The 27,400-nt window shown below is 42.8% G+C and overlaps 1 protein-coding gene across 3 annotated transcripts in view; it reads right to left on the bottom strand.

Moving 5' to 3' along the window:
* Positions 1-27,400, bottom strand: part of RBFOX1 (RNA binding fox-1 homolog 1) — a 744,520-nt gene that overhangs the window by 216,423 nt on the left and 500,697 nt on the right. For all 3 annotated transcript variants that reach the window (XM_066576151.1, XM_066576152.1, XM_066576153.1), the window contains exon 3: positions 9,115-9,258. In XM_066576151.1, coding sequence (XP_066432248.1) covers positions 9,115-9,258 — 144 coding nt within the window. The remainder of the gene's footprint in view (positions 1-9,114; positions 9,259-27,400) is intronic.

The following is a 27,400-nucleotide window of genomic DNA, read 5'->3' as shown; positions in this document are numbered from 1 at the left end:
CAAAAAAGATGGAGTAAAGGTCTCATGCATGTAAAAGAAGCATCTCATCAACTGCAGTTAGAGTCTGGAATTTAAAGTGACTTTCCAGTTTCAGGACAAAAATCTGTCCCAGGACTGGAGGGTGGAGGAGGTTTATTACCAGTAAAAGATTCTCTCACCTGTACTTTCTTTCCACTGCTTCTTGTTCACACTTTTGAGCAGTCAAGATGGCCACCACCATCTTAAGACTACCTTCTCATCTACAGTGCATTGGTAGTGTTAGGACTTCCAATGTACTTTACCTGCTCTGTGATTGGCCAGTGATGTTCATGTGATCAGCATTGGTCAATCACAGAGCAATGCAAAAGTGTAATTAGAAAATAGTGGTGGCCCTCTTAGCCACTAGAAAACAGGACACAGAGAGGTCAGAATAGAGGGACGGCTGAGGAGATCAAGTATAGGTAATATACCTCCTATACCCTCCGATCTAAGGACAGAATTTGGCCTGAAACTGGAAGGTCCCTTTAAGTTTATTTTTCAGCCCATGTGTCTCTGTGTGCAGTTATTGTAGGTCTCCGTATGTTTTAGTATTTTCCCTTAAAAGTAGTGTGTAAACCACAAATCCCAAGGGCAGGCTGCAAATTGTAAAATTCCACAGTTTTAAACATTGTAGTATTACTGTATCTCGCCATTATAATGACAAATAAAGTAGTTAACATTTGAACTGTTCAATGGAGCTTTTCAAATGCAAGGGGTAATTGTTCTATGCAATGAATTCCACTTAGGCTCCATGCACATGGCAAATCCATGTCCTGTACTGCAGTCTCTGTACTATTCAGCCATAGGCACTCTGTACAGTACAACTGTATATTATGAGGTCTAATATAGCCCTATGCAATGAGCTATAAGAAGGGAGATTTGAAAAATCACCTTATAACTTTCAAACATTTTACTAAGTTATGGTGCTTATAGGACAGGTCCTGCTAAGTCGGGGGTTGTAATTTTTTAAAACTTACCAGGCTCTCCATTACCATACTGTCACCTGAAAAGTCTATATTCCATCTATAAGTATGACTCCTTTCATTCAGCCTGTGCACATGCTCCACCATTCTCTATGGGAGTTTGTGCACTTGTACTGAATGAAGAGTCATACTAATAGACGAAGTGGCAACTTCTTGGGATGACAGCACAGGAACAGGGAGCCAGTAAGTATATAAACTACACCCCTAGACTCAGTGGGACCTATCCTATAATCACCATAACTTAATTTATTGTGCTTATAGGGAGTTACATGTTCCCTTTAAGGCTTGTGCTCTATTAAGAAACTGATATGAAGATGCTTAGAAAATCCCTAAAGTAAATTACAGCTACTCCCACTTTTGAAAAACTAAACACTTGTACTTGCCTTACATATTTATGGACACACTATGCAGTAAGCATATAAGAAAATGATCAGTGTAAATTTTGACAGTTTCATAAAAAAATATTGATTGTAAAATCTGTAATATGCTTTTGTTATTCTGACTGCAAGAAAATGGCTTGTAGTTTTTACATCCCTTGGCAAATGACCTTATTACCAAAAGACATTATTTAGTCATCAGTGCAGTAAGTTTAGATGTGTTCCTTTTCCACAAACTAATTATTGTGCTATCATTAGTCTAAATGGGTCTGAATTCTCAGCAGGAAGTGATTACAAATTATTTTTCACAGAAATAGGTAGGTAGGTTGAGGATACTGTAGGTGCAAAAGCAACTAACCAACTATGAATTAGGTTATTTTCTTCTTTCTTTGAAATAAGAGACAATAATATGTGTATCTACACATATATTCCAACAAAAGCAATGATTACCTCCAAAGTTCTTGTATTCTCACTTGTCTCTTAGGCATATGTTTAATTATAAATGGCTAAGCTTTTGTCTCAACTATATCGAAAAGTCAATTATGTGTTGTGGCATATTTAGAAAGTGGAGCCGGGATGATGTCACAATGTCGGCCCTGGTCCATGTGTCTGCCCTTTCGTCACATGCGCTTTGTCATTCGGCACTGAGTGCCAATGAGTGCTTTCTTCCTGCTACTGTAGAAGGCAACTTGGATGTCGTCTGTTAGAAATCCCTCAGCATGTTCAGTATATATTGTTCCTTTCTTTACAACCTTGCTCAAACATCTCCAGCGATGTATGGACTGATTGGCCAACAGGGAGCTGTTTCCCTTAGCAAACCAATCAGCCATGACAGAGGACTATTTATTCTAGGTCTGCCTCTACATGGGCGTTATTGCACTGGCTAAGGTATTTGGTGAGGCAGCAGCCTCTTGTCAGATTCGTGCCCGTGGATATTTATTCTGTTTGGGGCTTCTTCACTAAATACCAAATACTGTGTTATATATATAGCTCTTTCCTAGTGCGTTAAACATTTTCCCTAACCTTCATCTAGGGACAGACTAGATGGCCCTTGGGGTCCTGACATGAAGCTGTCCCTAATGACTGGAGGCTGTGATTGCTGCCTAAGGCCTCCTTCCCACGAGCGTGACGGGCTCCGCAGCGTAATATTCCGCTGTGAAGCCCGTCACGGCGCCCCCCAGAGCCCCTATACTTACCTGCGGGAGATAGCGTGAAATCGCTTCCCCGCCCACCGCCGCGCGTCACCGCCCATCACCGCCCACCGCCCTCGCGTCACCAGCCGTGTCACGTGCACGGCCGGCCGTGTCACGTGACGCGGCCGGACCGCGTCATTTGGCGTCATATGACGCTCGGCGGTGGGCGGGAAAGCGTTTTTTCACGCTATCTCCCGCTGGTTACAGCGGGAGATAGCGTGAATGGACGGCTTCCATTGACTGCAATGGAAGCCGTCAGTGCGTACAGCCCGTCCTCACCCGCAGAAAATAGAGCATGCTGCGGGTGAGGACGGGAGAAATCGCGGTGCGTAATTCCGCGGTGGAATTACGCATCGTGAGCATTGTGCTATTAGGTTCAATAGAACCTAATAGCTGCGGGCAACGCAGCGGATTTTCGCCGCGAATTACGCGGCGGAAATCCGTTCGTGGGAAGGAGGCCTAAGGTGCTTCAACTAAAAAATGTTGTTTTTTATTTTTGGAAATTGTACACATTTTTCAAACATTCTCTTTTCACTTTGTTATTATGGGATATTGTGTACAGAATGATGGGGAAAACTTGATTTTTTTTTAAATTTGTACAAGGCCACAACATAATAAAATGTAAAAAAAAGAGAGAGATTCTGAAGACTTTCTGGATTCATATTACATCTTGGGGTATGTTGGGTGGAATGTTTTAAATGTTCCTATCAAATGTAATGCCCAAACTCAATGTGCAAACTGGTTTTATTCATTTTCTAGTGCCAGGACATAAAGTAGAACAAATATTTAACAGAATATCACACAGGAGCCTCAAGAACTCAATATAATAGTATAGTTAATTCTCATTATTTCCTGAATCGACCGTTTGCATTTGTTACAGCTTTCCCTCTTTTCGGGAGACTTACTTTTATTTGTGCAAAAACTTAATTTCGATATGACCCCATGTTTTTTTGTTTTCCCCTAAGTTAGGTCTTACATTTTCTACTTCCTAGTAATCCAAAGAGATCTGAGCTCTGAGGTGTTCCATCTATGTTCTGGAAAACACTAGCAGCTTTTTTTGTGAGAATGTTATATTGCCGCACAATTAAATTTATTCAGGTAAATGTTTGCCAGAGGGTATTACAGAAAAACAAATGATCAGTGCCAGATGTTGTATCCTTAAACTTGCTCTGATCCTCCACTATGCTTGACTGATAGTTGTAGAAACGGTTGAAGAAAGTATTTTACTACTTCAGTTATATTCATTAAGCCTTCTATTGCTCCCAGAGATCTCACATTTAAGGTACCCATACAGTTTAGACGAAAGTTGATGAAAAAGGATTATTTCAAACCGAACATAACAAACTATTTTCGGGGGCAATTTAACAATGAATGACAATTTTAGCCAATTCATCATAACACACCTTCCTTGTCTGGGATGAACTCAGCTGTCTTTGAAGTTTTCACCTGATAAATTAATGATCGTTACATGAAAGCTCCTTTGTCCTTTAACTAGTATCTTTGAGCCTGTACTGTTTGACCAATTTGAATGATTATAACAGCCAATGTGCATTAAATGGGTATTGAGGAGACTTTAATGTTTTTCAAGCTGATATGTGAGAATTGATAGATCAATGGGAGCCTCACCACTGGGGTTTGGTTGGTCTCCAAGGGAATACAGCATAGGTGTGCACAGACACATTGCTGCTTAATTTTAATGAGAGAGCTGGGGATTGCCAAGTGCTTGAACATTAATCTCCCCTTTAAAATGTATATGGTGGTGTCGGCAGAAGGACTGTTTACCAGATGAACATTCATTCAATTCTTGTACAGTTAATTAACTTACTTCTATATAATGTTCATGGCTACCTTTAGAATTACCAGCCCAAAGAACTTTACTCCGCATCTCAGATGTTCAGTTTTACAGCTTTGATACAAATTGTTTGTGTCTATACCTTTTCTCAGTTCAGAAAGGATATTATTTCTCCTTAAGGAGAACACCTAGAAGGTGTGTGAGAAGACTTATAAGGCCATCCATGCTATTCCTGGAAATATGCAAGGTTGTGCAATACATCTGCAGTACAAACTATTGAAAGGCAGCACTCCTGCAAGTCAATGTCAGACTTTTTAAACAAGCCCTATAACAATGATTGGGAATTGTGAGCCAAAGCCATAGGTGGCTCTGGAGAGGTATTGTGCAATCTTCCCATTTACCTTTTCTCAATAATGGCTTCTTGATATATTCTTTTGGGGCTATAGTCTTCTCCCAGTGGCGAAATCTTAAAAATTTTTGTCTCAGAGATGAAAAGTTCATACTTTTTGATGATTTTATGGTAACAATTTTAGCAATAAACAAAGTCCTGCATGGTTGTACGTATTATTATATTTGGACTCTGGATTTTTTAAAATTCCTTTTACATAGTAATGCCACAGTCACACGAGCGCGTTTTTTTGCATGCCTATGTGTGTGAAAAAAATGTGCTCCTCGCATAAGCTGGAAACGAAAGTACGGGCAAAGTTTCATATGCGCAGCGCATTAAGCTTTGACCGTTCATTGGAGCAGCCGCTCCATGAACGTCCCCTCATCATTGAACACTGTGACAGAACATGAAAGAATCCCCTGCCACAGTTGTCACAGCTGTGGCAGAGGACCACAATGCTATCCCATTGCTTTCAATGGGGCCAGCGCTGCTGCCACCCCATTGAAAGCAATCTAGTGAAGGCAACCCCTGCAGAGATCTTGGGGGAAGGGCTTGAAATATAAGTCCTTCTCTGGAAAAAAGCCCTAGCTGCTGGCAAAAAAAATAACTATATATCAACTAGCAGTGCTGTTGGGGCTCTGGCACATCTTCTCCCTGGCACTCTTCTGAATCATTTCTTTTGGCTGGAGAACAGAAAAAAATGGTGCTCCTGCGCTACTTTATATAACAAAGACCGATTCTTTTGAAAGATTCCAACGGTCAGTATCAGTTAATAGTCAAAGAAACATTTATTACTACAATCTAAGGTCACAGCCTCATATAAAAATAAGTAGATACTTGCGGGACAAATATGCGACGCGTTTCGACGTGCTAGACGTCTTTCTCAAGCATACATAAGACCAACAGAGCCAGGTATATATAGCACAATAAATCATTCACAATTACATACCCTTCCCTGAAAGGTCACCGGAGTTGTGTATGGTTCCGGTGTATAGCGCCATCTTGGGCCATGAGTGATGACGTTATCTCCTAATATTCTATGGAGCTCCTCTGAGTCTAGGAGCCGACGTACGGGGCTTCATCACATGACTCGTATTGCAGAGCTGCGCTGTATACAAGACACGCAGCGCTGCGTTCCACACAGGGTCCGGGGGCGGCAACCTAAGCCGTACCTCGTGACACATGACGGAGCTGCACTGTGTAAAAGACAGCGCAGTGCCGCGTCTCACACAGGAGTCAGTGTCCGGGGGCGGCATCCAAAGCTGTGCCCCGTGACACATGACAGAGCTGCACTGTGTAAAAGACAGCGCTGCGCTGTGTCTCACACAGGAGTCCGGGGGCGGCATCCAAAGCCGTACCTCGTGACACATGACAGATGTTGCAAGGTCATATCACATGACCCATATACGGAAGCCTGCTGTATAAAAGAAGTGTTCCTTTATGTTCCAATCCACATCCAAGTGTAACAAACAGCTGTATTTAATCAACAAATGCTCTGCAGATATGCTGAGGATCAGACTAACCGCTATAACATTTTCCTTCCATAATTCTCATGTGGATAGTTGTTATTTTCCTTTCTATGATCTTATACTACATCTGTGATAGTCAGATAATGAATTAATGTTATCCTTACTGCAATAAAAATCCCCACCTCCTGGAAGTACTGCTTCTAACTGGCTGAGCACAGATACCAATCATAGCCATTCAATAATTCAATAGCTGTAATTGGTCCCTGCGTTCAGCCAATCAGAGTTAGTGCTTACTAGGAGGTGGAGATTTTTAAATCCTCGGGCAGAAGAAATGCAGAAGTACGGTGCCTGGGACCCGGGAAGAATGTGCCTGAGCTGGACAGCGCCGGAGAGGTGATGTATTTTTATTCTTTTTATAGCAGCTATAGCTTATTTTCGGGGTAGGGCTTATATTACAATTCCTTCGCTGAAAATACATGTGGTAGTTGCCTTCATACCATTGTTTTGAATTGGGCGGCAGCAGCGCCGGCCCCATTCAAAGCAATGGAAGAACCCCACTGCTTACAGCAGGACATTTAAAAGGCACTGCCCATAAGCACCTTTTAAATGTCCCATTGTAAAATCCTGTTAGTCCCCGTGGGGATTAACAGAATCCTCAAGGAGTCCCCTCATCCCCGTGAATGCCCGTGAATTCCCAATGCAGGAGAACTCCTGCTCCCATAGGAGTCAATGGTAACTCCTACGCAAAACACACCTATGCTCTATCTTTTTTAGGTGTGTGCTATTTTGCGCTGAAAATTCTGTGCATATGAACGCCTCTATAAGAACTCATTGCTTCTTTTAGAAGCGTTCATTTTACACGGACCTAAAACATGCACGTCCGACCGAGCCCTAACATAGTGGGTAATGTTGAAAAAAGACATATGTCCATCTAGTTCAGCCTACCAACCCTCCTAATGTTGATCCAGAAAAAAAAGCAAAAAAATCCACAAGGAAGAAGCCAGTTTTTCCCAATTTAGGTGGAAAAATCCTTCCTAATGCCATTTATTTTTATTATAATACTGTACTTGTGTTATAGTCTTTTGCCTGATTTTCTGCCACTGAAGAATATTTCATGTTTTCATTACTTAAGCAGAATAACATAATACTGAATAGTGTAATTTAAAGTTATTAATCATAGCACATTGTCAAAAGCTGTTTATAAGAACATACATCTCAAAAAAAGCAAAATAAGGGATTAGTTGGAACAAAGGTACAATTAGAAAATATTATTTTGATAGTGACATTCATATGCAATGTAGCTGTAACAAAGTAACACAGCTGAACAGTTACCTAAGCTGCTCTTATTGAACAGTGTTAATGATCAGCAGCATTACAATCATAAAAGGAGATTTTACAGTTAAAAATAAGTGGTGCCCTTAGTTCAATAGTTAACTTGCAGTAGACCTTTGCAGATTGTGAAAAAATGTATGAAATGTTTTTTGGTTTTTAATAAAAAAAAAAATCACATACTAAATTGACTCTCCCTTTGAGATGTTATTTAGGTATTAGTTGCTTTTCTATTGGAGCGCCAATCTGCCTTATATCTGTAAGTATTGTGTCTGCATGTTTTCTAAATTTGCTGTAGATTACTATTTTACTATTATTGATTTTCTTTACAACCTATTTACTTCTGGTTTCTTAGTACTTTTCACAGACGCAAACATGAAACTGAAGAAACAATTTCTTAATGACCATGAAGAATGGACACTTACATTGTAGAAATAGAGAACAATGGTGAGATCGATTTATATGTAGCAAGGCATGGTTTGTCAATACAGAAAAGCTACATTTACACAACCCATGTTGATATAATATGTTATTTGTGGTTTTCTGTGATACTGCAAGTAAACATACAGAAGAGCCCACCAACGGTAAGGAATAGACTTGGCCATTAGGAAATAACTGTTTGTGACTTTGCACCAAGTACTTCAAACAAAGTCAACACCCCTTTTTAATTATCTTAAATAAACTGGAAAATTGGCAATTGAGAAGTAACTTTATAAGCCAGCAATGTGAAGGGATTGTCAAGCCTTTACAATTATCCTAAGCTTTTCTGAACTGACTTGGAGTCTATTGGAATTAAATCTAGATAGCACATAGCTGGATTTTCTAGGACATCCAGGAGATTTAATCTTGCAGCTAATGAAATCTTCAAGAGTTGATTTAGAAGAAGTTGTCAACCTTATGTGCACGTGTAAAATTCCATCAGTCCACTGCTATAATACATCACCTCTACACTAACAAGTTAAAGGCTGTGTATGAGACTGCTTCTTGATGAATCCTGAAGTAGTATGATCATAGGGAACACATTGATTTATATTTTCCTGCTTTAAATACTGATTAAAGTAACAACAAAGTAAAATAATAGACTAAGGTGTCTAAAGTGGTAAAGCTTGCCTTAAAGGTAGTGTTTCCACCTGGTCTATTTGTCACTCCTTCCAACTGGAGAATCAGGTTGATGATATATGGCCTACTTTATGGCAGGATTTTTTACTCAAAGAACAGGAAAGTTTTTATATCATCTCACATTTGTGATCATTAGGGCTCAGTCACACGGGCGCATCGGCGCCCGTGTTACTGCCGGAGGAAGACGGTCGTACCTCAAGACGGACGTCTCTCTGAAGCGCCGGGAGAGAGAACATGTGACCAGCTTCATTGCCAGTCATGTGTTCTTTCTTCAGCGCTGCAGAGAGGCGTCCGTCTTGAGGTATGGCCGTATTCTTCAAGCAGGAAGGGCTCAGCCACATGGGCGCATGGGCACCTGTGTATGGGTGCCGATGCACCCGTGTGGCTGAGCCTTAAATATGCACATTGAAGTCATTACATTGAAAAAAATTGTGACTTTTACTTACCCCAAACATTTGTCTAAGATCTGGATCTCTAAATCTGAATGGAATATTTGAAACATGGAGTCTCTTCGGCTGTGTTTTGTTTTCTGTGTTTTCAGAAGACTGTGTTTGTTGTTGTCCATCAGTCTGTGCGGACTCATCTGTTTGCTAGAATGTAAAAACATTAAACAAAATTATTATGAATTATTTCTGATATTATCACTAAAAACAATAGTTACATTGAAATATATAAAACTGGTAAATTAAATATTTTCTTTTTCAATATACAATGTATGCAGATTATATTATAATTCTGTAGTTGCTTATGAATTCTACTGGAACGCATAAATAGTAATTCGCCAAAGTACTTCATTTTCTGCTTGCAGGTTCTGAATCATATGCTAATGATTTCCTTAAGCAAGTCCATCCACTCATATATCCATTTAATCCTGTAACTTTTCTGATACAGGAATATCATTACTCCTGTATCTGATTAAAGACAGTAGAATATGGTTTTTCATTAGGCTTTCTTGATGACCTAACCATCTGTATTATCTTTGAATATAGTCTACATAATGCTACTGGTGGCCAAATGATCTATATTAGATCCCCCAAACCACCAATAGATTATGTGGATTATATAGACTTGAGAAAAATTCAAAATGTTTCTAGAAGTTATCACGATAGTTGGAGCAGACCTTAAAGGGGCCCACACATAAAAAAATTCTAACACTTATTTCTCTCATGTCCATAAGGGCTATCACCCACTTGCGTTTTTTTAACTCTGCGATATGGCCGCATTTTTTTTATTGTGATTGTCAGTAGGACTTTCTAATGTTAAAAACGCATAGCACAAAAATCACAAAGCACAAACTTGTGATGCGTTTTTTTTAACATTCGAAAGTCCCATTGACAATCACATTAAAAAATGCAAGTGGGTGGTAGCCCTAAATCTTACTATAGATTGAATTACCTTATCAACAAAAGAAACTTGGCTTTAGCACACTTCCCCCATATTGACTCCATTACCCTATTCGACCATGCCCCAACTTCACTTTTCCTCTCTCTTTCTAATATCTAGGACTAATTTCTAGGACTTGGATATGGATCCTGAATGAAATGCTTCTAGACTCCCCACACCACATTGACTCTTTAAATGAAGCTCTAAAAGCCTTCTTTTCCAGAAACTTATTTCCAGATATTCCTTCCCCAGTGATTTGGAAAACATATAAAGTTTTCATTCATGGTGAGCTAATAGCTATGGACACAAAGTTTAAAAGACAACGTTCTGCTAAACTTAACTCCATCCTTGCTCAAATTTCTACACTACAAAGCATTGACAAACTCTCCCAGGTGGCGAAGGTGCGGGGACAACTAGGAGAACTCAGAAGAGAGTTGAAGTACCTGCTTAATTTCTAGTTGGCCAAGTTATATCAGAGGAGTACCTTTAAATGCATATGGTGAAATATGCTCTAAAGTGATATCTGCTATGCTTAAGAAATGTAAAGAGGTCTCATTTATCAATGTGATCAAAACTGCCTCTATGAAATAATGAAAGGATCTACATTAGATCAATTGATCTATATTTAACCACCAGGTGTGGACTTGTGATTAGAGTAGCATAGAAAACTTAGGTGCTCAGAAGAATTGGAAGTAGAGAAGGAGACAAGAGGGTACTGAGAGGAAAATTTCAGTAGAAGATAGACAACATATAATGAATTATTTTAACATTTCATTTGGGTAGGAATTAGATATGCAGGTGAGGCTGATTACAGAAAAGGAGGAAAGCTGTGTATAAAAATATACATTTTGCTTTGTTTATTATTAATTTTTTTTATCCCTTTCTTTTTGTTTGATATGGAAAATATAATAAAATTATTATAAATAACTTTTCTGTACACAACTACCTTTTGTAGAGGGTTTAGTCTCCTGGTTTATTCTAGTTATTCTATGTTCAAAGTAACATAATTTTGCTCTGTTGATTGATGTACTAATAGAATGTTTTATTTGATTTAGTCCGGGATCAGATATTCTCCAACTAGTAACTTGTAGTTTTTATCCCACTGCTTGTAGTTCCCTAGCTTTGGCCACTGTAAATACTTATAAGAACCATATGACAGGTTGTCAATGCCAGACTAAATACAGAATTGTGGCTTCTAAATATCACACCAATGCTCACACTCTGATTTAATCCTTGTACAATCACAATAAGATCATTGCTTGGGGCTATATATTTTTGTGATTTGTTACTTTAAATATATCTTCGATAGAGTGGTGATATGACTCAACATGACTTCTTATATGTTCCTCATAAGTTAAAAAAGTTTTTGATATTCTTATTATTAAAAATATCATTAAGTTAAGCAAAATACAAAAAATGTATATTGTAAAAAAGGAAACTAAAGTAAGAACATTTTATTATTAGTTATGCTCACTGTAAGTATAAAAGCTACAATATTTAACATTCATTTCAATAGTTTTTCATCCCAATTTTTCTGCCATCTTTCATTTTGGCAATAATCCATTTGTGAGATTACATGCAGTTTCATAAGAAGCCTGATCTATCTTTCTAAGAGATTAGAAGCATTTACATAAGTGCTAAATTACACAATTATAAAATTACACACAGTAACAGGTTTTACTATTGAGAATCTGCCAGCTTCAGACAATATCTATTTTGTTGTATCATTTGCATCCATATTTAATGTAACTGTAACTCTGATCTGATATAATTACAATGCAAACTCATATTTTACTTTCTGCAGGTTTTCTTTTATTAATCTTTGCCAACATTTACCAGCTGTCTTTATACAGAAAATTATTTTTGTAAGCTGTACAATGGTAAAAATAATGATTTAATAAGAGTTCTCAGTTATAAGATGATCCAAGACATATTAAGGTAATATTTGCCATTATACATAATAATATTGGATGTTTACGCAAAATGCTCAATGAAATACACTAATAACACACAATTCATTGTGTGTTATTAGTTAACTAATTAGTAGAGTTGAGCAAACATACTCAGCCAAGCTTGATGCTAGTTCGAGCATTAGCGTACTCGATGGTGCTTGTTACTCGAACGAGCATCGAGCTGTGTTCGACCCCGCCCCAGTTTTTGGATACTCCCCGCTGTGACGTGCCTGTTTTGGCCCCTCCCGGCCGCGACGCAGCGTGTGTCATTGGCAGATTTTTTGGCTGGCTGGTGAGAGAGAGAGAGAACCTAGGAAAAAAAAAAAAGCTCGGCACCTGGTGTCCCACATACAAAAATGCTCGAGTCTCCCATTGTAGTCAATGGGGTTCATTACTCGAGTAGAGCTCTCAAATTTTACGAAAAGCTCGACTCAAATAACGTGGACTCGAGCATTTGGGTGCTCGCTCATCTCTACTAATTAGTGACTAAGCACCGTGAATATATGGTGCTTGATCCTGGGCTGTAAATCCATGTCATTGTAAATATGCAACGTGGGTTTAAAGCTCCTGCAATCTAATTTGGCTGTCTACTAAGAGATTGTCTTCTTCTCTAATGGCTGGGAGCAGAGAAAATGGTTTCCTAACATTTAATCCCGTCCATGCCATGACCAATAATAATCAAGATGTGTAAGTGGGTGAAAGGGCAAAAGGCCCTCCCAAGCATTGTGATGTGATCGCGAGGTGCTGATGGGTTCCTTTGGCAACCAGAAGTCTGACAAAAGCCTCGATGCTTGCCATGTTAATCTGTCTATCAGACCCTGCTTGCGGTAGAGTCTAATAGGCTAACATCATAGGCACAGTACACTGCATGTACTATGCTAGCAATTAAATGATCGCATCTTCAAGTCTCCTTAAAGGATTAATAAATTGTGTAAAAAAGTTCAATTAAGTTTAGTTTTTAAAAATTCAGTGTAAAAAAAAATCAGCACAAAACACGTTTTAAATTAAAAAAAATAAAAACATGAGCATAATAGGTATCACTGTTCTTGCAATAACCTAAAAAATGAAAATATTTAGTTATTTATCCCACATGGTGAACAATTAAAAAAATAATTAAAAAAAAAGTGTCAGAATTTTTTGTCTATCTGTCTTTCAGAAACACAATCAAAAGTGGACAAAAAGCTTTATGCACCCCAAAATGGTATCAATAAAAACTCCTTCAAAAAATTGAGCTTACATAACTTGGTGGAAAAATAAAAAAAAGTTTTAGATCTTGCAATGAGGCATCGCAAATTCAATTTCTTTTTCTTTAAAGAAGTTCTCTTATTATCTAAAAGTAATAACAAAAATAGAGAGATATAATGTATGTTCAGGAAGTGGTGAAAGACGACCTTCAGTGGAACCACAAGTTTCCTTCACTGTATCAGGCCTGATTGATTATCCTAGTTTCCTGCAACTTATCCACCAGTCTGCTTCTGATCAAACTCCGTATTGAATTTTAGATTTCACCCTGGCTTCTCTTCCTGCTGGTATATTCTATCTGTCCTATAATTCCTTATCATGTGAGCAGTACCATATCTTCCTGGTAGACTATATAGAGAAGGTAGATGCAAAAAAACAGAGTATGTCACACAAATTATATGGCAAAGGACAAAATACAGAGTCAAGGCTTGAACCTAAATTTTCTTTATTAAAAGACAGTGAAAATATTAAAGTATAAGCTCTTCCCTGAAAAATATCCCATTTAATCTTGAAAAAAAGACTTAAAAATATATATACTTACTTGTCCGCTGCTGCCATGTCCCCCGCAGGGATGAAGAACACATCTGCCACATGCGGCAGATGTTTTCTTCATCCCCGTGGGGAATAAAGAATACTCTGCTGCACCTGTCACAAATGTGACAGATGCGGCAAAGCAATTCTAAATCCCTACGGGGAATAAAGAATTCCCTACCACAGCTGTTACAGATGACAGCTGCGGTAGAGGATCCAGCTGCTGGGACCCCTTAAATGTTTTTCAGGGAAGAGCTTTAAATATAAGCCCTTCTCTGAAAAACAAGCCAGCGTAAACAAGTAGTGTAAAAAATAATAAAAAAAACACACATACTCACCTTTCTTCAGCTGCCGGGGCTCAGCTGCATCCTGTCTGTGCTGCCCCCAGTTCTGCAATGAAGTTCTTTGAGCAGGCGGGGAATTAAAATCCCCACCTGCTGAAAGAGCTGCTTCTGACTGGCAGAGGTACTCAGCCAATCACAGGCAGCTCTCACCTGTCATTCATTGATTGGCTGAGGTTCTCAGCCAATCACAGACAGCTCTCGCTGAAGTGAGAGCTTGATGTAAAGTCCTATTAATTAAGTTGGAGGACACTGATTAGCACTGTTTATATTTTCCTCCCTATATATGATATGAGGATACCAGATGTTCTATTATGCTAACTAGCTTACTATCCTCTTAATAATGGTTATTAGATAATGGTCATACTTATTTTGCATTGCTCCTTAAATATGTTTAGAACTGTAATACATTTTAGCATAAGTCTATCTGATTTACAGTACATGATAATGTATTTAAATTATACTCTATTTTGTATAGATTAATCGCTTCTTACGTGTGTTTTGGTGATTATGCTGTCAATGCATTTTGTACTACTTGAAGTGGAACTTATCATTTGTCATTTCATCAAAAAGGTCATGTCCACTCATTTTCTGCATGACTCTCTACAGATCTACTAGTCTGCTGTTGAGATTAACTTTCTAATTTAAAAACCCAGACAAACAAGTATTTATATTAGAACATTATTGATGAGCAATGTCTGGGGAGCTATGGCTACAGTATCAGCCAGTCATCGTGCAGCCACCGTGACAAGAAAATCACTTACGCATAAGCATATAGAGTGTTCATGAAATTGCTTGGCTCATGAAACTGTCTCTTTTTGTAGAAATAAGACACTGATATGATATATGTATGTAACTTGACATATTGTAAAATCAAATAGTGAAACTCTGGATGTAAAATTGCAGAGTTTTTAAAATGCTTTTTTAGTAAACTGCTTTGAGCCAAAAAATATTCATTTGCAAGTCTTGCAGCTTTTTTTTATTAATCTACTGTATCTACAATAAAATAAGAAATAACTTACAATATTGTCTTGTTTAATGAATTGTAAGAAAACCCTTCAGTTTTGTGTCTAAAGCTCTCATACTGTCCAGAATGCCATCTTTTTCAATTTATTTAGGACAGAAAATTGACCTCAGAAATAAATATAGTAACAGTCTACTTTTTAAAGTTTCTCTTGCATACAATGTGCTTCTCGTAGGTTTCAAGCCCACTTAGCAGTGTATGTTAACTGTTACTCAGGCTGCCTTCACACATATTAAAGGCGGTGTCCCACTTTAAGCTGTTTGGTTGCAGGAAGCAGACAACTCCGTACATTGTGTAGTGGCCAGAGTTAGCACTGCAAGCCAAGTCTAATTTAAATGAATGGACCTGCAGTACCGACCTGGGCCAGTGAGAAGTGTATGGAGCTGCCTGCTTGCTGCAGCAACACAACTCGAAGTGGGATAACCCCTTTAAGGCTGAACCTATACAGAAATATTTTTTATGTATCTTACTGATTTTGGGTTACAGCTATAGTCAAAAAGAATATTCTGAGTTACAATCAATCTTGTGAACACTGTCACTTGATAGTTACAATTAGAGATGAGTGAACTTTTCAGAAGTTTGGCTCAGCTGCTTTACCAAATTTCATCAAAAACTTTGGTTTGAATTGAACCAAAAGTTCATAAAACCCATAAAATCAGTATTAAACAAAGAGCTATGAAGCAATTATGGTTGTAGCGGTTTTTCAGTGGATGCAGCTCAGTATTTAACACCATTGCCTTGCAATGCTGGAGTCCTATGTTCAAATCTGATCCCGGACAACATCTGGGGAGAATATAAAAGAATAATTCAGCTCACCAACCATCTTCATACCAAGAATTGAGCCTGGCAGCATCCGTCCACCTGACCAATCGCATGAAGACATAAAGGGGAAAGCTCAGCTAGGCCCATGGATGAACAAAAATTAAAAATAAACTTTTATTGTAAAACAAAAATATTACAGATCAGATAATGACCATAATACATACAAAAAGTATAAGTTTAGCTGACGACGAAGGGTGCTCGTTGCACCAGAAACACGTTGGTAAAACTATACTTTTCTGATGTGTTATGGTCATCATCTTATGCCTAATATTTTAAATGTTTTACCATAGCATCTGTATTATAGTCAGTATACCTGGTTCCTCATGATACTACTGAACCAAACTTAAATCACAATAGGACCTTGTGGTGATCAAAGTTCAGTTAATTTATAGGAGGGGTAGGAGGTCTGGATGTGAAAGTGATAATACCCCTGATGACGCCAGAGTTCTGGTGTACCTATTTGGGTTGCTAGTCTTTTAGCACAGAGCCTAATGTAGTCTATACTGCAAAAGCTCATCTTAGTTTATCTCGCAGCATTTATCACACATGCTGGCAGTTCATGCAGGGATCTAATCACTTGCCTAAAATCTTTAGAACATAGCAATGTACTGCTGCTTGGTAGCATGCACCATCTGCAGCAAGTGTTAGTCATGATGCTGATATTTGTGCATAAGGCAGGATATTTGAGCAAGGCAGGATATTGTTTCTCATAGACCAGTTTTGTCTATTGTATTGCATTCACTCACACTACATTGAGACTCTGATCTTTTCAATTCATTGCTACTAGAGATGAGCGAGCACCAAAATGCTCGGGTGCTCGTTACTCGGGACGAAATTTTCGCGATGCTCGAGGGTTCGTTTCGAGTAACGAACCCTATTGAAGTCAATGGGCGACCCGAGCATTTTTGTATATCGCCGATGCTCGCTAAGGTTTCCATTTGTGAAAATCTGGGCAATTCAAGAAAGTGATGGGAACGACACAGCAACGGATAGGGCAGGCGAGGGGCTACATGTTGGGCTGCATCTCAAGTTCCCAGGTCCCACTATTAAGCCACAATAGCGGCAAGAGTGCCTCCCCCTCCCAACAATTTTTACTTCTGAAAAGCCCTCATTAGCAATGCATACCTTAGCTAAGCACCACACTACCTCCAACAAAGCACAATCACTGCCTGCATGACACTCCGCTGCCACTTCTCCTGGGTTACATGCTGCCCAACCGCCCCCTCTCCCCCCACAGCGCACACCAAAGTGTCCCTGCGCAGCCTTCAGCTGCCCTCATGCCACACCACCCTCATGTCTATTTATAAGTGCGTCTGCCATGAGCAGGAACCGCAGCCACACACTGCAGAGGGTTGGCATGGCTAGGCAGCGACCCTCTTTAAAAGGGGCGGGGCGATAGCCCACAATGCTGTACAGAAGCAATGAGAAATATAATCCTGTGCCACCGCCATCAGGAGCTGCACACGTGGGCATAGCAATGGGGAACCTATTGCCACACACTATTCATTCTGTCAAGGTGTCTGCATGCCCCAGTCAGACCGCGGTTTTTTATAAATAGTCACAGGCAGGTACAACTCCGCAATGGGAATTCCGTGTGCACCCACAGCATGGGTGGCTCCTTGGAACCCACCGGCTGTACATAAATGTATCCCATTGCAGTGCCCTGGACAGCAGAGCTAACGTCAGATTAAATGCAGGTGGGCTTCGGCCCACACTGCATACCCCAACCTGACCGGGGTTTTTAATTCATAGACACAGGCAGGTACAACTCCCTATTGTGAAGTCCCTGTGGACCCACAGCATGGGTGGCTCCCTGGAACCCACCGGCGGTACATAAATATATCCCATTGTAGTGCCCATCACAGCTGAGGTAATGTAATGTTTAATGCAGGTGGGCTTCGGCCCACACTGCATGCCCCAGTCAGACTGGGGTTCTTTAGAAGTGGAGACATGCAGTTACAACTCCGTGTGGACCGACAGCATGGGTGGCTCCCTGGAACCCACCGACGGTACATAAATATATCCCATTGCAGTGCCCAGCACAGCTGAGGTAATGTCATGTTTAATGCAGGTGGGCTTCGGCCCACACTGCATGCCCCAGTCAGACTGGGGTTCTTTAGAAGTGGACACATGCAGTTACAACTCCGTGTGGACCGACAGCATGGGTGGGTGCCAGGAAGCCACCGGCGGTACATAAATATATCCCATTGCATTGCCCATCACAGCTGAGGTAATGTCATGTTTAATGCAGGTGGGCTTCGGCCCACACTGCATGCCCCAGTCAGACTGGGGTTCTTTAGAAGTGGACACATGCAGTTACAACTCCGTGTGGACCGACAGCATGGGTGGGTGCCAGGAAGCCACCGGCGGTACATAAATATATCCCATTGCATTGCCCATCACAGCTGAGGTAATGTCATGTTTAATGCAGGTGGGCTTCGGCCCACACTGCATGCCCCAGTCAGACTGGGGTTCTTTAGAAGTGGACACATGCAGTTACAACTCCGTGTGGATCGACAGCATGGGTGGCTCCCTGGAACCCACCGGCGGTACATAAATATATCCCATTGCAGTGCCCAGCACAGCTGATGTAACGTCAGCTTTAATGCAGGTGGGCAAAAAATTAATTGGATTACACTGTAGGCGAGGGCCCCAAAAAATTGGTGTACCCACAGTACTAATGTACGTCAGAAAAATTGCCCATGCCCAACCAAGAGGGCAGGTGAAACCCATTAATCGCTTTGGTTAATGTGGCTTAATTTGTAACTAGGCCTGGAGGCAGCCCAGTTAAAATAAAAATTGGTTCAGGTGCAAGTTTCAACGCTTTAATGAGCATTGAAACGTATAAAAATTGTTTACAAAAATTATATGACTGAGCCTTGTGGGCCTAAGAAAAATTGCCCGTTCGGCGTGATTACGTCAGGTTTCAGGAGGAGGAGCAGGAGGAGGATGAATATTATACACAAATTGATGAAGCTAAAAGGTCCACGTTTTTGATGGTGATAGAGAACAATGCTTCCATCCGCGGGTGCAGCCTACGTATTGTTTAGGTATCGCTGCTGTCCGCTGGTGGAGAAGAGAAGTTTGGGGAAATCCAGGCTTTGTTCATCTTGATGAGTGTAAGCCTGTCGGCACTGTCGGTTGACAGGTGGGTACGCTTATCTGTGATGATTCCCCCAGCTGCACTAAACACCCTCTCTGACAAGACGCTAGCCGCAGGACAAGCAAGCACCTCCAGGGCATACAGCGCGAGTTCAGGCCACGTGTCCAGCTTCGACACCCAGTAGTTGTAGGGGGCAGAGGCGTCACGGAGGACGGTCATGCGATCGGCTACGTACTCCCTCACCATCCTTTTACACCGCTCCTGCCGACTCAGCCTTGACTGGGGAGCGGTGACACAGTCTTGCTGGTGAGCCAGAAAGCTGTCAAAGGCCTTAGAGAGTGTTCCCCTGCCTGTGCTGTACATGCTGCCTGATCTCCGCGCCTCCCCTGCTACCTGGCCCTCGGAACTGCGCCTTCGGCCACTAGCACTGTCGGATGGGAATTTTACCATCAGTTTGTCCGCCAGGGTCCTGTGGTATAGCATCACTCTCGAACCCCTTTCCTCTTCGGGTATGAGAGTGGAAAGGTTCTCCTTATAGCGTGGGTCGAGCAGTGTGTACACCCAGTAATCCGTAGTGGCCAGAATGCGTGTAACGCGAGGGTCACGAGAAAGGCATCCTAACATGAAGTCTGCCATGTGTGCCAGGGTACCTGTACGCAACACATGGCCGTCCTCACTAGGAAGATCACTTTCAGGATCCTCCTCCTCCTCCTCCTTCTCAGGCCATACACGCTGAAAGGATGACAGGCAAGCAGCATGGGTACCCTCAGCAGTGGGCCAAGCTGTCTCTTCTCCCGCCTCCTCCTCCTCCTCCTCCCCCTCCTACTCCTCCTCAACGCGCTGAGATATAGACAGGAGGGTGCTCTGACTATCCAGCGACATACTGTCTTCCCCCGCCTCTGTTTCCGAGCGCAAAGCGTCTGCCTTTATGCTTTGCAGGGAACTTCTCAAGAGGCATAGCAGAGGAATGGTGACGCTAATGATTGCAGCATCGCCACTCACCATCTGGGTAGACTCCTCAAAGTTTCCAAGGACCTGGCAGATGTCTGCCAACCAGGCTCACTCTTCTGTAAAGAATTGAGGGGGCTGACTCCCACTGCACCACCCATGTTGGAGTTGGTATTCCACTATAGCTCTACGCTGCTCATAGAGCCTGGCCAACATGTGGAGCGTAGAGTTCCACCGTGTGGGCACGTCGCACAGCAGTTGGTGCACTGGCAGGTGAAACCGATGTTGCAGGGTGCGCAGGGTGGTAGCGTCCGTGTGGGACTTACGGAAATGTGCGCAGAGCCGGAGCACCTTTTTGAGCAGGTCTGACAAGCGTGGGTAGCTTTTCAGAAAGCGCTGAACCACCAAATTAAAGACGTGGGCCAGGCATGGCACGTGTGTGAGGCTGCCGAGCTGCAGAGCCGCCACCAGGTTACGGCCGTTGTCACACACGACCATGCCCGGTTGGAGGCTCAGCGGCGCAAGCCAGCGGTCGGTCTGCTCTGTCAGACCCTGCAGCAGTTCGTGGGCCGTGGGCCTCTTCTGTCCTAAGCTAAGTAGTTTCAGCACGGCCTGCTGACGCTTGCCCACCGCTGTGCTGTCACGCCGCGCGACACCGACTGCTGGCGATGTGCTGCTGCTGACACATCTTGATTGCGAGACAGAGGTTGCGTAGGAGGAGGAGGAGGAGGGTGGTTTAGTGGAGGAAGCATACACCGCCGCAGATACCACCACCAAGCTGGGGCCCGCAATTCTGGGGGTGGGTAGGACGTGAGCGGTCCCAGGCTCTGACTCTGTCCCAGCCTCCACTAAATTCACCCAATGTGCCGTCAGGGAGATATAGTGGCCCTGCCCGCCTGTGCTTGTCCACGTGTCCGTTGTTATGTGGACCTTGGCAGTAACCGCGTTGGTGAGGGCGCGTACAATGTTGCGGGAGACGTGGTCATGCAGGGCTGGGACGGCACATCGGGAAAAGTAGTGGCGACTGGGAACTGAGTAGCGCGGGGCCGCCGCCGCCATCATACCTTTGAAAGCCTCCGTTTCCACAACCCTATACGGCAGCATCTCCAGGCTGATAAATTTAGCTATGTGCACGTTTAACGCTTGAGCATGCGGGTGCGTGGCGGCGTACTTGCGCTTGCGCTCCAACACTTGCGCTAGCGACGGCTGGTCGGTGCGCTGAGAGATATTGGTGGATGGGGCCGAGGTCAGCGGAGTTGAGGGTGTGGGTGCAGGCCAGGAGACGGTAGTGTCTGTGTCCTGAGAGGGGGGTTGGATCTCAGTGGCAGGAAGGGGCACAGGGGGAGAGGCAGCAGTGCAAACCGGAGGCGGTGAACGGCCTTCGTCCCACCTTGTGGGGTGCTTGGCCATCATATGTCTGCGCATGCTGGTGGTGGTGAGGCTGGTGGTGGTGGCTCCCCGGCTGATCTTGGCGCGACAAGGGTTGCACACCACTATTCGTCGGTCGTCTGCACTCTCAGTGAAAAGCTGCCAGACCTTTGAGCACCTAAGCCTCTGCAGGGTGGCATGGCGCGAGGGGGCGCTTTGGGAAACAGTTGGTGGATTATTCGGTCTGGCCCTGCCTCTACCCCTGGCCACCGCACTGCCTCTTCCAACCTGCCCTGCTGCTGCACTTGCCTCCGCCTCTGAAGACCTGTCCTCAGTAGGCGTAGCAAACCTGGTGGGGTCAGTCACCTCATCGTCCTGCTGCTCTTCCTCCGAATCCTCTGTGCGCTCCTCCCTCGGACTTACTCCAATTACTACTACCTGAGTGATAGACAACTGTGCCTCATTGTCATCGTCCTCCTCACCCACTGAAAGCTCTTGAGACAGTTGCCGGCAGTCCCCAGCCTCATCCCCCGGTCCCCGGGAACTTTCCAAAGGTTGGGCATCGGTCACGACAAACTCCTCCAGTGGGAGAGGATTTGGAACCATTGCTGCCCATTCTGGGCAGGGGCCCGAGAACAGTTCCTGGGAGTCTGCCTCCTCAGAATGTGTCATTGTAATGGAGTGAGGAGGCTGGGAGGAAGGAGGAGCAGCAGCCAGAGGATTCTGAGTTGCAGCAGTGGACGGCGCAGAATTCTGGGTGGTCGATAGATTGCTGGATGCACTTTCTGCCATCCACGACAGGACCTGCTCACACTGCTCATTTTCTAATAAAGGTCTACCACGTGGACCCATTAATTGTGAGATGAATGTGGGGACGCCAGAAACGTGCCTCTCTCCTAATCCCGCAGCGGTCGGCTGCGATACACCTGGATCAGGAGCTCGGCCTGTGCCCACACCCTGACTTGGGCCTCCGCGTCCTCGCCCGCGTCCACGTCCTCTAGGCCTACCCCTACCCCTCAGCATGCTGTATTACCAGTAGTGCAGAAACAGAACGCTGTAATTAAATGTGCCGCTTATTGGCCTGTGGTTGGAGGCTGACTTCGCTTACGGAACGCACAGCAGAGGCAGGAAAGAATTTTGCGCAAGCCTGCTGTAACACTTAGCTGGCTGCGTATGAATTAGGACAACTACCCCCAGCAGAGACGCAGTACAGTCAGGACGGTCACAGGCAGCCCAAATAGATTTTTTTTCCCAAATTTTGTTGGAAAAGCCCACTGCGTATATAGACTGGATATGTCTTTTACACTGTCCCTGCCTCACCACCACTACTGGCCGTGGACTATGTAAAATTACTGCAGACTGTTTCACTCTGGACAGGATGACAGCGGTGATGTAAGAGGCAACGCAGAGGCAGGAAAGAATTTTGCGCAAGCCTGCTGTAACACTTAGCTGGCTGCGTATTAATTAGGACAACTACCTCCAGCAGAGACGCAGTACAGTCAGGACGGTCACAGGCAGCCCAAATAGATTTTTTTTCCCAAATTTTTTTGGAAAAGCCCACTGCGTATATAGACTGGATATGTCTTTCACTGTCCCTGCCTCACCACCACTACTGGCCGTGGACTATGTAAAATTACTGCAGACTGTTTCACTCTGGACAGGATGACAGCGGTGATGTAAGAGGCAACGCAGAGGCAGGAAAGAATTTTGCGCAAGCCTGCTGTAACACTTAGCTGGCTGCGTATGAATTAGGACAACTACCCCCAGCAGAGACGCAGTACAGTCAGGACGGTCACAGGCAGCGCAAATAGATTTTTTTTCCCAAATTTTTTTGGAAAAGCCCACTGCGTATATAGACTGGATATGTCTTTCACTGTCCCTGCCTCACCACCACTACTGGCCGTGGACTATGTAAATTTACTGCAGGACGCAATGCTCTGCACGGCCGATATACAAAAACATTGTGCAACACTGCAAAAAGCAGCCTCAACAGTACTGCACACGGTCAGATGTGGCCCTAAGAAGGACCGTTGGGGTTCTTGAAGCCTAAAATCACTCCTAACGCTCTCCCTATAGCAGCTCCGGCATCAGCAACACTTTCCCTGATCTCTGTCAGAATGCATCTGTGGCGAGCTGCGGGAGGGGCCGATTTATTTACTTGGGTGACACCTGATCTCGCCAGCCACTCACTGCAGGGGGGTGGTATAGGGCTTGAACGTCGCAGGGGGGAGTTGTAATGCCTTCCCTGTCTTTCTATTGGCCAGAAAAGCGCGCTAACGTCTCAGAGATGAAAGTGAAAGTAACTCGAACATCGCGTGGTACTCGCCTCTAGTAACGAGCATCTCGAACACGCTAATACTCGAACGAGTATCAAGCTCGGATGAGTACGTTCGCTCATCTCTAATTGCTACTCTAATATATTTTATTAAAACCGTGTTTCCCGAAAATAAACTCTACCCAGAAAATAAGCCCTACCCCGAATTTTGGCTATTTTTGGGGAGTCTTAAAGTATAAGCCCTACCCCAAAAATAAACCTAGACTACATTAAAAAAATAAGTACATTATCTAGGAGACGCGGTCCGGGTCCCTCCTGCACTCCTCGGCCGCCGACAGAAGATCACTTCCTGGTTGCGGGATTCATAAATCCCGCCTCCAGAAAGCAATGGCTCTGATTGGTTCAGCGAGCGCTGCTCTCAGCCAATCAATGCAGCACTCGCTGAACTACCACAATAGCTGTAATTGGCTGAGAGCAACGCTCACTGAACCAATCACAACCATCGCTGTTATGACACTTGCATTTGCTTGGGTAGCAAAATGCTTTACAGGGTATTTTCAAGTAAGATCTAAATTGGCATATAATGTGCAAAATGTTGAATATTACATTTGAAGGAAACTTTAAACATTAGTACAGAGATGCCTTAAACTTGTTAGATATCAGTAACATTGTCCACTAATAAGAGATGGACTTGCAGAAAATTAGCCTAACCTGGGTTCCTTTAAATGTCTACGAGTGAATTATGTTTGTTAAATATACAGTGTAATCCAATGCGGTCATATATTAATTATTAGTTTCTCCATTCGTTATGATTAGCAGCTCTTCCATGGCCTTTAGTTCCTGTGTAAATTACTGGTCTACATGCACACCATGACTCTTTGCAATTAACAACGCATTTATGCTCTCTGTATCAACTCAAGAAAACACAGTGACCTGGTTTAAAGTTTATTTTCTAGGCCTTCTACATAATTAAATGTTTACCTTGGTGTTCCATCATACTTTCATCTTTTATTCCATAATCAATAAATAAAGAAATAATGAAGATTTAGAAAGAGGTTTGAGTACAAAAGTAATTGGTAAATAACAAAGATTTTCATTTTGTAAGAATTTTCATTTTATTTCCATATTTATTTCACATAACATTTACAAATCCAAAACTGTTGGATTTATTGGGGCATATTTTCTAATACTGTCTAATACAGGATGGATCAAAGGTATGGAGACATCTGAGTAAAAATAAAATGGTGGCTGGGAACACCATCCTATGTTTGGCATGTTGCTGAGAGGAAGGGGCAGGGTCCAACATGGGGGCTATTTTGAAAGCCGCCATCTTGGAACCAAGGTGATATTTTCCAAATGGAAGAGGTGCGTGTGACAAATGTACCTGAGAGAGAATTTGATGAGAAATACAAATCTATGCTTGAATGCGCACGATTAACACAGAAAAAAAGGACAGAGATTGTGCTGCTCTCCGGGAAACATGTTACCCAAGACATCGCAGTGGATTTCAATGGTCAACACCCTGACAGACCACCCATCCACCATATCACAGTTGACAAATTGCTTGCCAAATTTTGCCTAATAGGTTCTGTGTTTTGCCCTCAAACATAGCAACAATAGTTGTTCTGGTATCCTTTTGCAGGAGCCCACATCATAGCATCTGGCATCTGTCACAGGAAAATGGAGTGAATCAAACCATCATTGGGCAGATACTGCCTATACACAAATGGCATTTATAGAAGATCCATAGAAGATGTCTGTGAGTTTTTGTATCAGCAGTAGGGATGAGCGAGTATACTCGCTAAGACACTACTTGCTCGAGTAATGTGCCTTAGCCGAGTATCTCCCCACTCGTCCCGAAAGATTCGGGCGCCGCCACGGGGCGGGGAGCTGCGCTGGAGAGCAGGGAGGAACGGAGGGGAGATCTCTCTCTCCCTCTCTCCCGCCTGCTCTGCCCCGCTCCCCGCCGCAACTCACCTGTGGCGGCCCCCGAATCTTTAGGGACAAGCAGGGAGATAGTCGGCTAAGGCACATTACTCGAGCGAGTAGTGCCTTAGCGAGTATACTCGCTCATCCCTAATCAGCAGTTTTCAGGGACATCCTTCCTTCCTGGTGTCACCATCTCAAGTCTCTCCACTTCTGATATCACTACCCTACTTGCTGGGTACATATTACCACTCTGCTACAAGTTATGTACCCTCCAGAATGACTATTGAGAGGATCCACCTCAAAATGTCTACCTACTGCTGGTTCTAATATACTTAAAAAAAGAGAAGTTGGATATTTTATCCTATTGCACCAGTTCTTTATATCTGCACACTCAGTCCACCCACCATTTGGTGGGTCCACGTAGTTTGCAGCACCTCCACCACTTGTATCTGATAACCACCTGAATGCTTTTGGGTCCAGAGCTCATACTTGGGAGTCAGGATTTTGATACATTTTTGGGATTTGCTCGGCCATTGTCTTTCATCATTTGAAAATATCGACTTTCAAAATGGCCACCATGTTGGAAACCATCCCTCTCAGATTTGCCTTTTCTTCTTAATAACATGTCTTACATAGGATGGTGTTCCCAACCACCAATTTCCATTTATGCATGTGTCACCACCATACCTTTGGATGACTGCATAGTGAGTGCAAACTTTAGAGCCAACAGTCTTAAAATGCACCAGATTTATCACAGTAGCTCTGCTGAATTATAAATCTGTCAAATTTCAAGACTGTCTGTTCTAACGTTATGCCACCTTTTAATTGGCTCAGTTTACAAAAAATGGTTCCATTTTTGGCACACGGTTATTCACCCTTTTCTACATAGAAATGCCCCTTTGTTGGACACAGTGGAAGCAAGATAGGCATTTTTCTGATGCAATTTGTACTAGAAAATTATTGAATTTTCAATAATAAATAAGCTCCACTGTATATTAAAAATAATATCAAATCAATCTATCTATCTACTATATATGTAATGTATAGTTCCTTTGTATGACATATAATAGTTCATTTTGTTTGTTTTTTGTTTTGCAGAAATATCTAACCATTTGGGTTTATAAAGGTAAAAAAATCTACACAAGTATGTGCTTTTATATTAGTGAAATTCTCAAAAGTCCTAGGCTAGGACCCTTTCATAATATATTTTAGACAGGAGGCACATCCAGGTAATCTAATCAGTATGAACTGGATATAGTAGCAGTACAATTTGCTTACATTGCAGACTGCTCTGGAAAAAAATTTCAAACCAAATAAAAACACAGTGAACCCTAATCCACATGGTGGTATTGCACATGATATGGTGCCAATAGCCTACTATTCATCCATAATATATAGAGGCTTTTGTGGCAGATTTTCATGCAGATTTTGGTGCAGATCTACACCAAAATCTACACAGCAAAGTGTACTGTCGACTCTGATGTGGATCCACACCAAAATCTGCCACATCTGAAAACACCCTTAGGGCTCAGTCACACGGGCGCATCGGCACCCGTACACCGGCGCCGGTGTGCCCGTGTGACTGAGCCGTTACTGCAGAAAAAGACGGCAGTACCTGAAGACAGACGTCTCGGCAATGAAGCCGGTCCATGTTGTTTCCTGCAGAGAGACGTCCGTCTTCAGGTACGGCCGTCTGCTATCTGCAGTAACACGGGCGCCGATGCGCCCGTGTGACTGAGCCCTCAATATTTTCTCTATTAATGGCCTTTTGACCATATATTGTCTTACAGGGTGCCTACAAGTATGTTATATAG

The sequence above is a fragment of the Eleutherodactylus coqui genome, chromosome 8 (assembly GCF_035609145.1).
Source record: "Eleutherodactylus coqui strain aEleCoq1 chromosome 8, aEleCoq1.hap1, whole genome shotgun sequence".
Lineage (NCBI taxonomy): Eukaryota > Metazoa > Chordata > Amphibia > Anura > Eleutherodactylidae > Eleutherodactylus > Eleutherodactylus coqui.
This window is presented reverse-complemented; position numbering and strand designations above follow the sequence as displayed.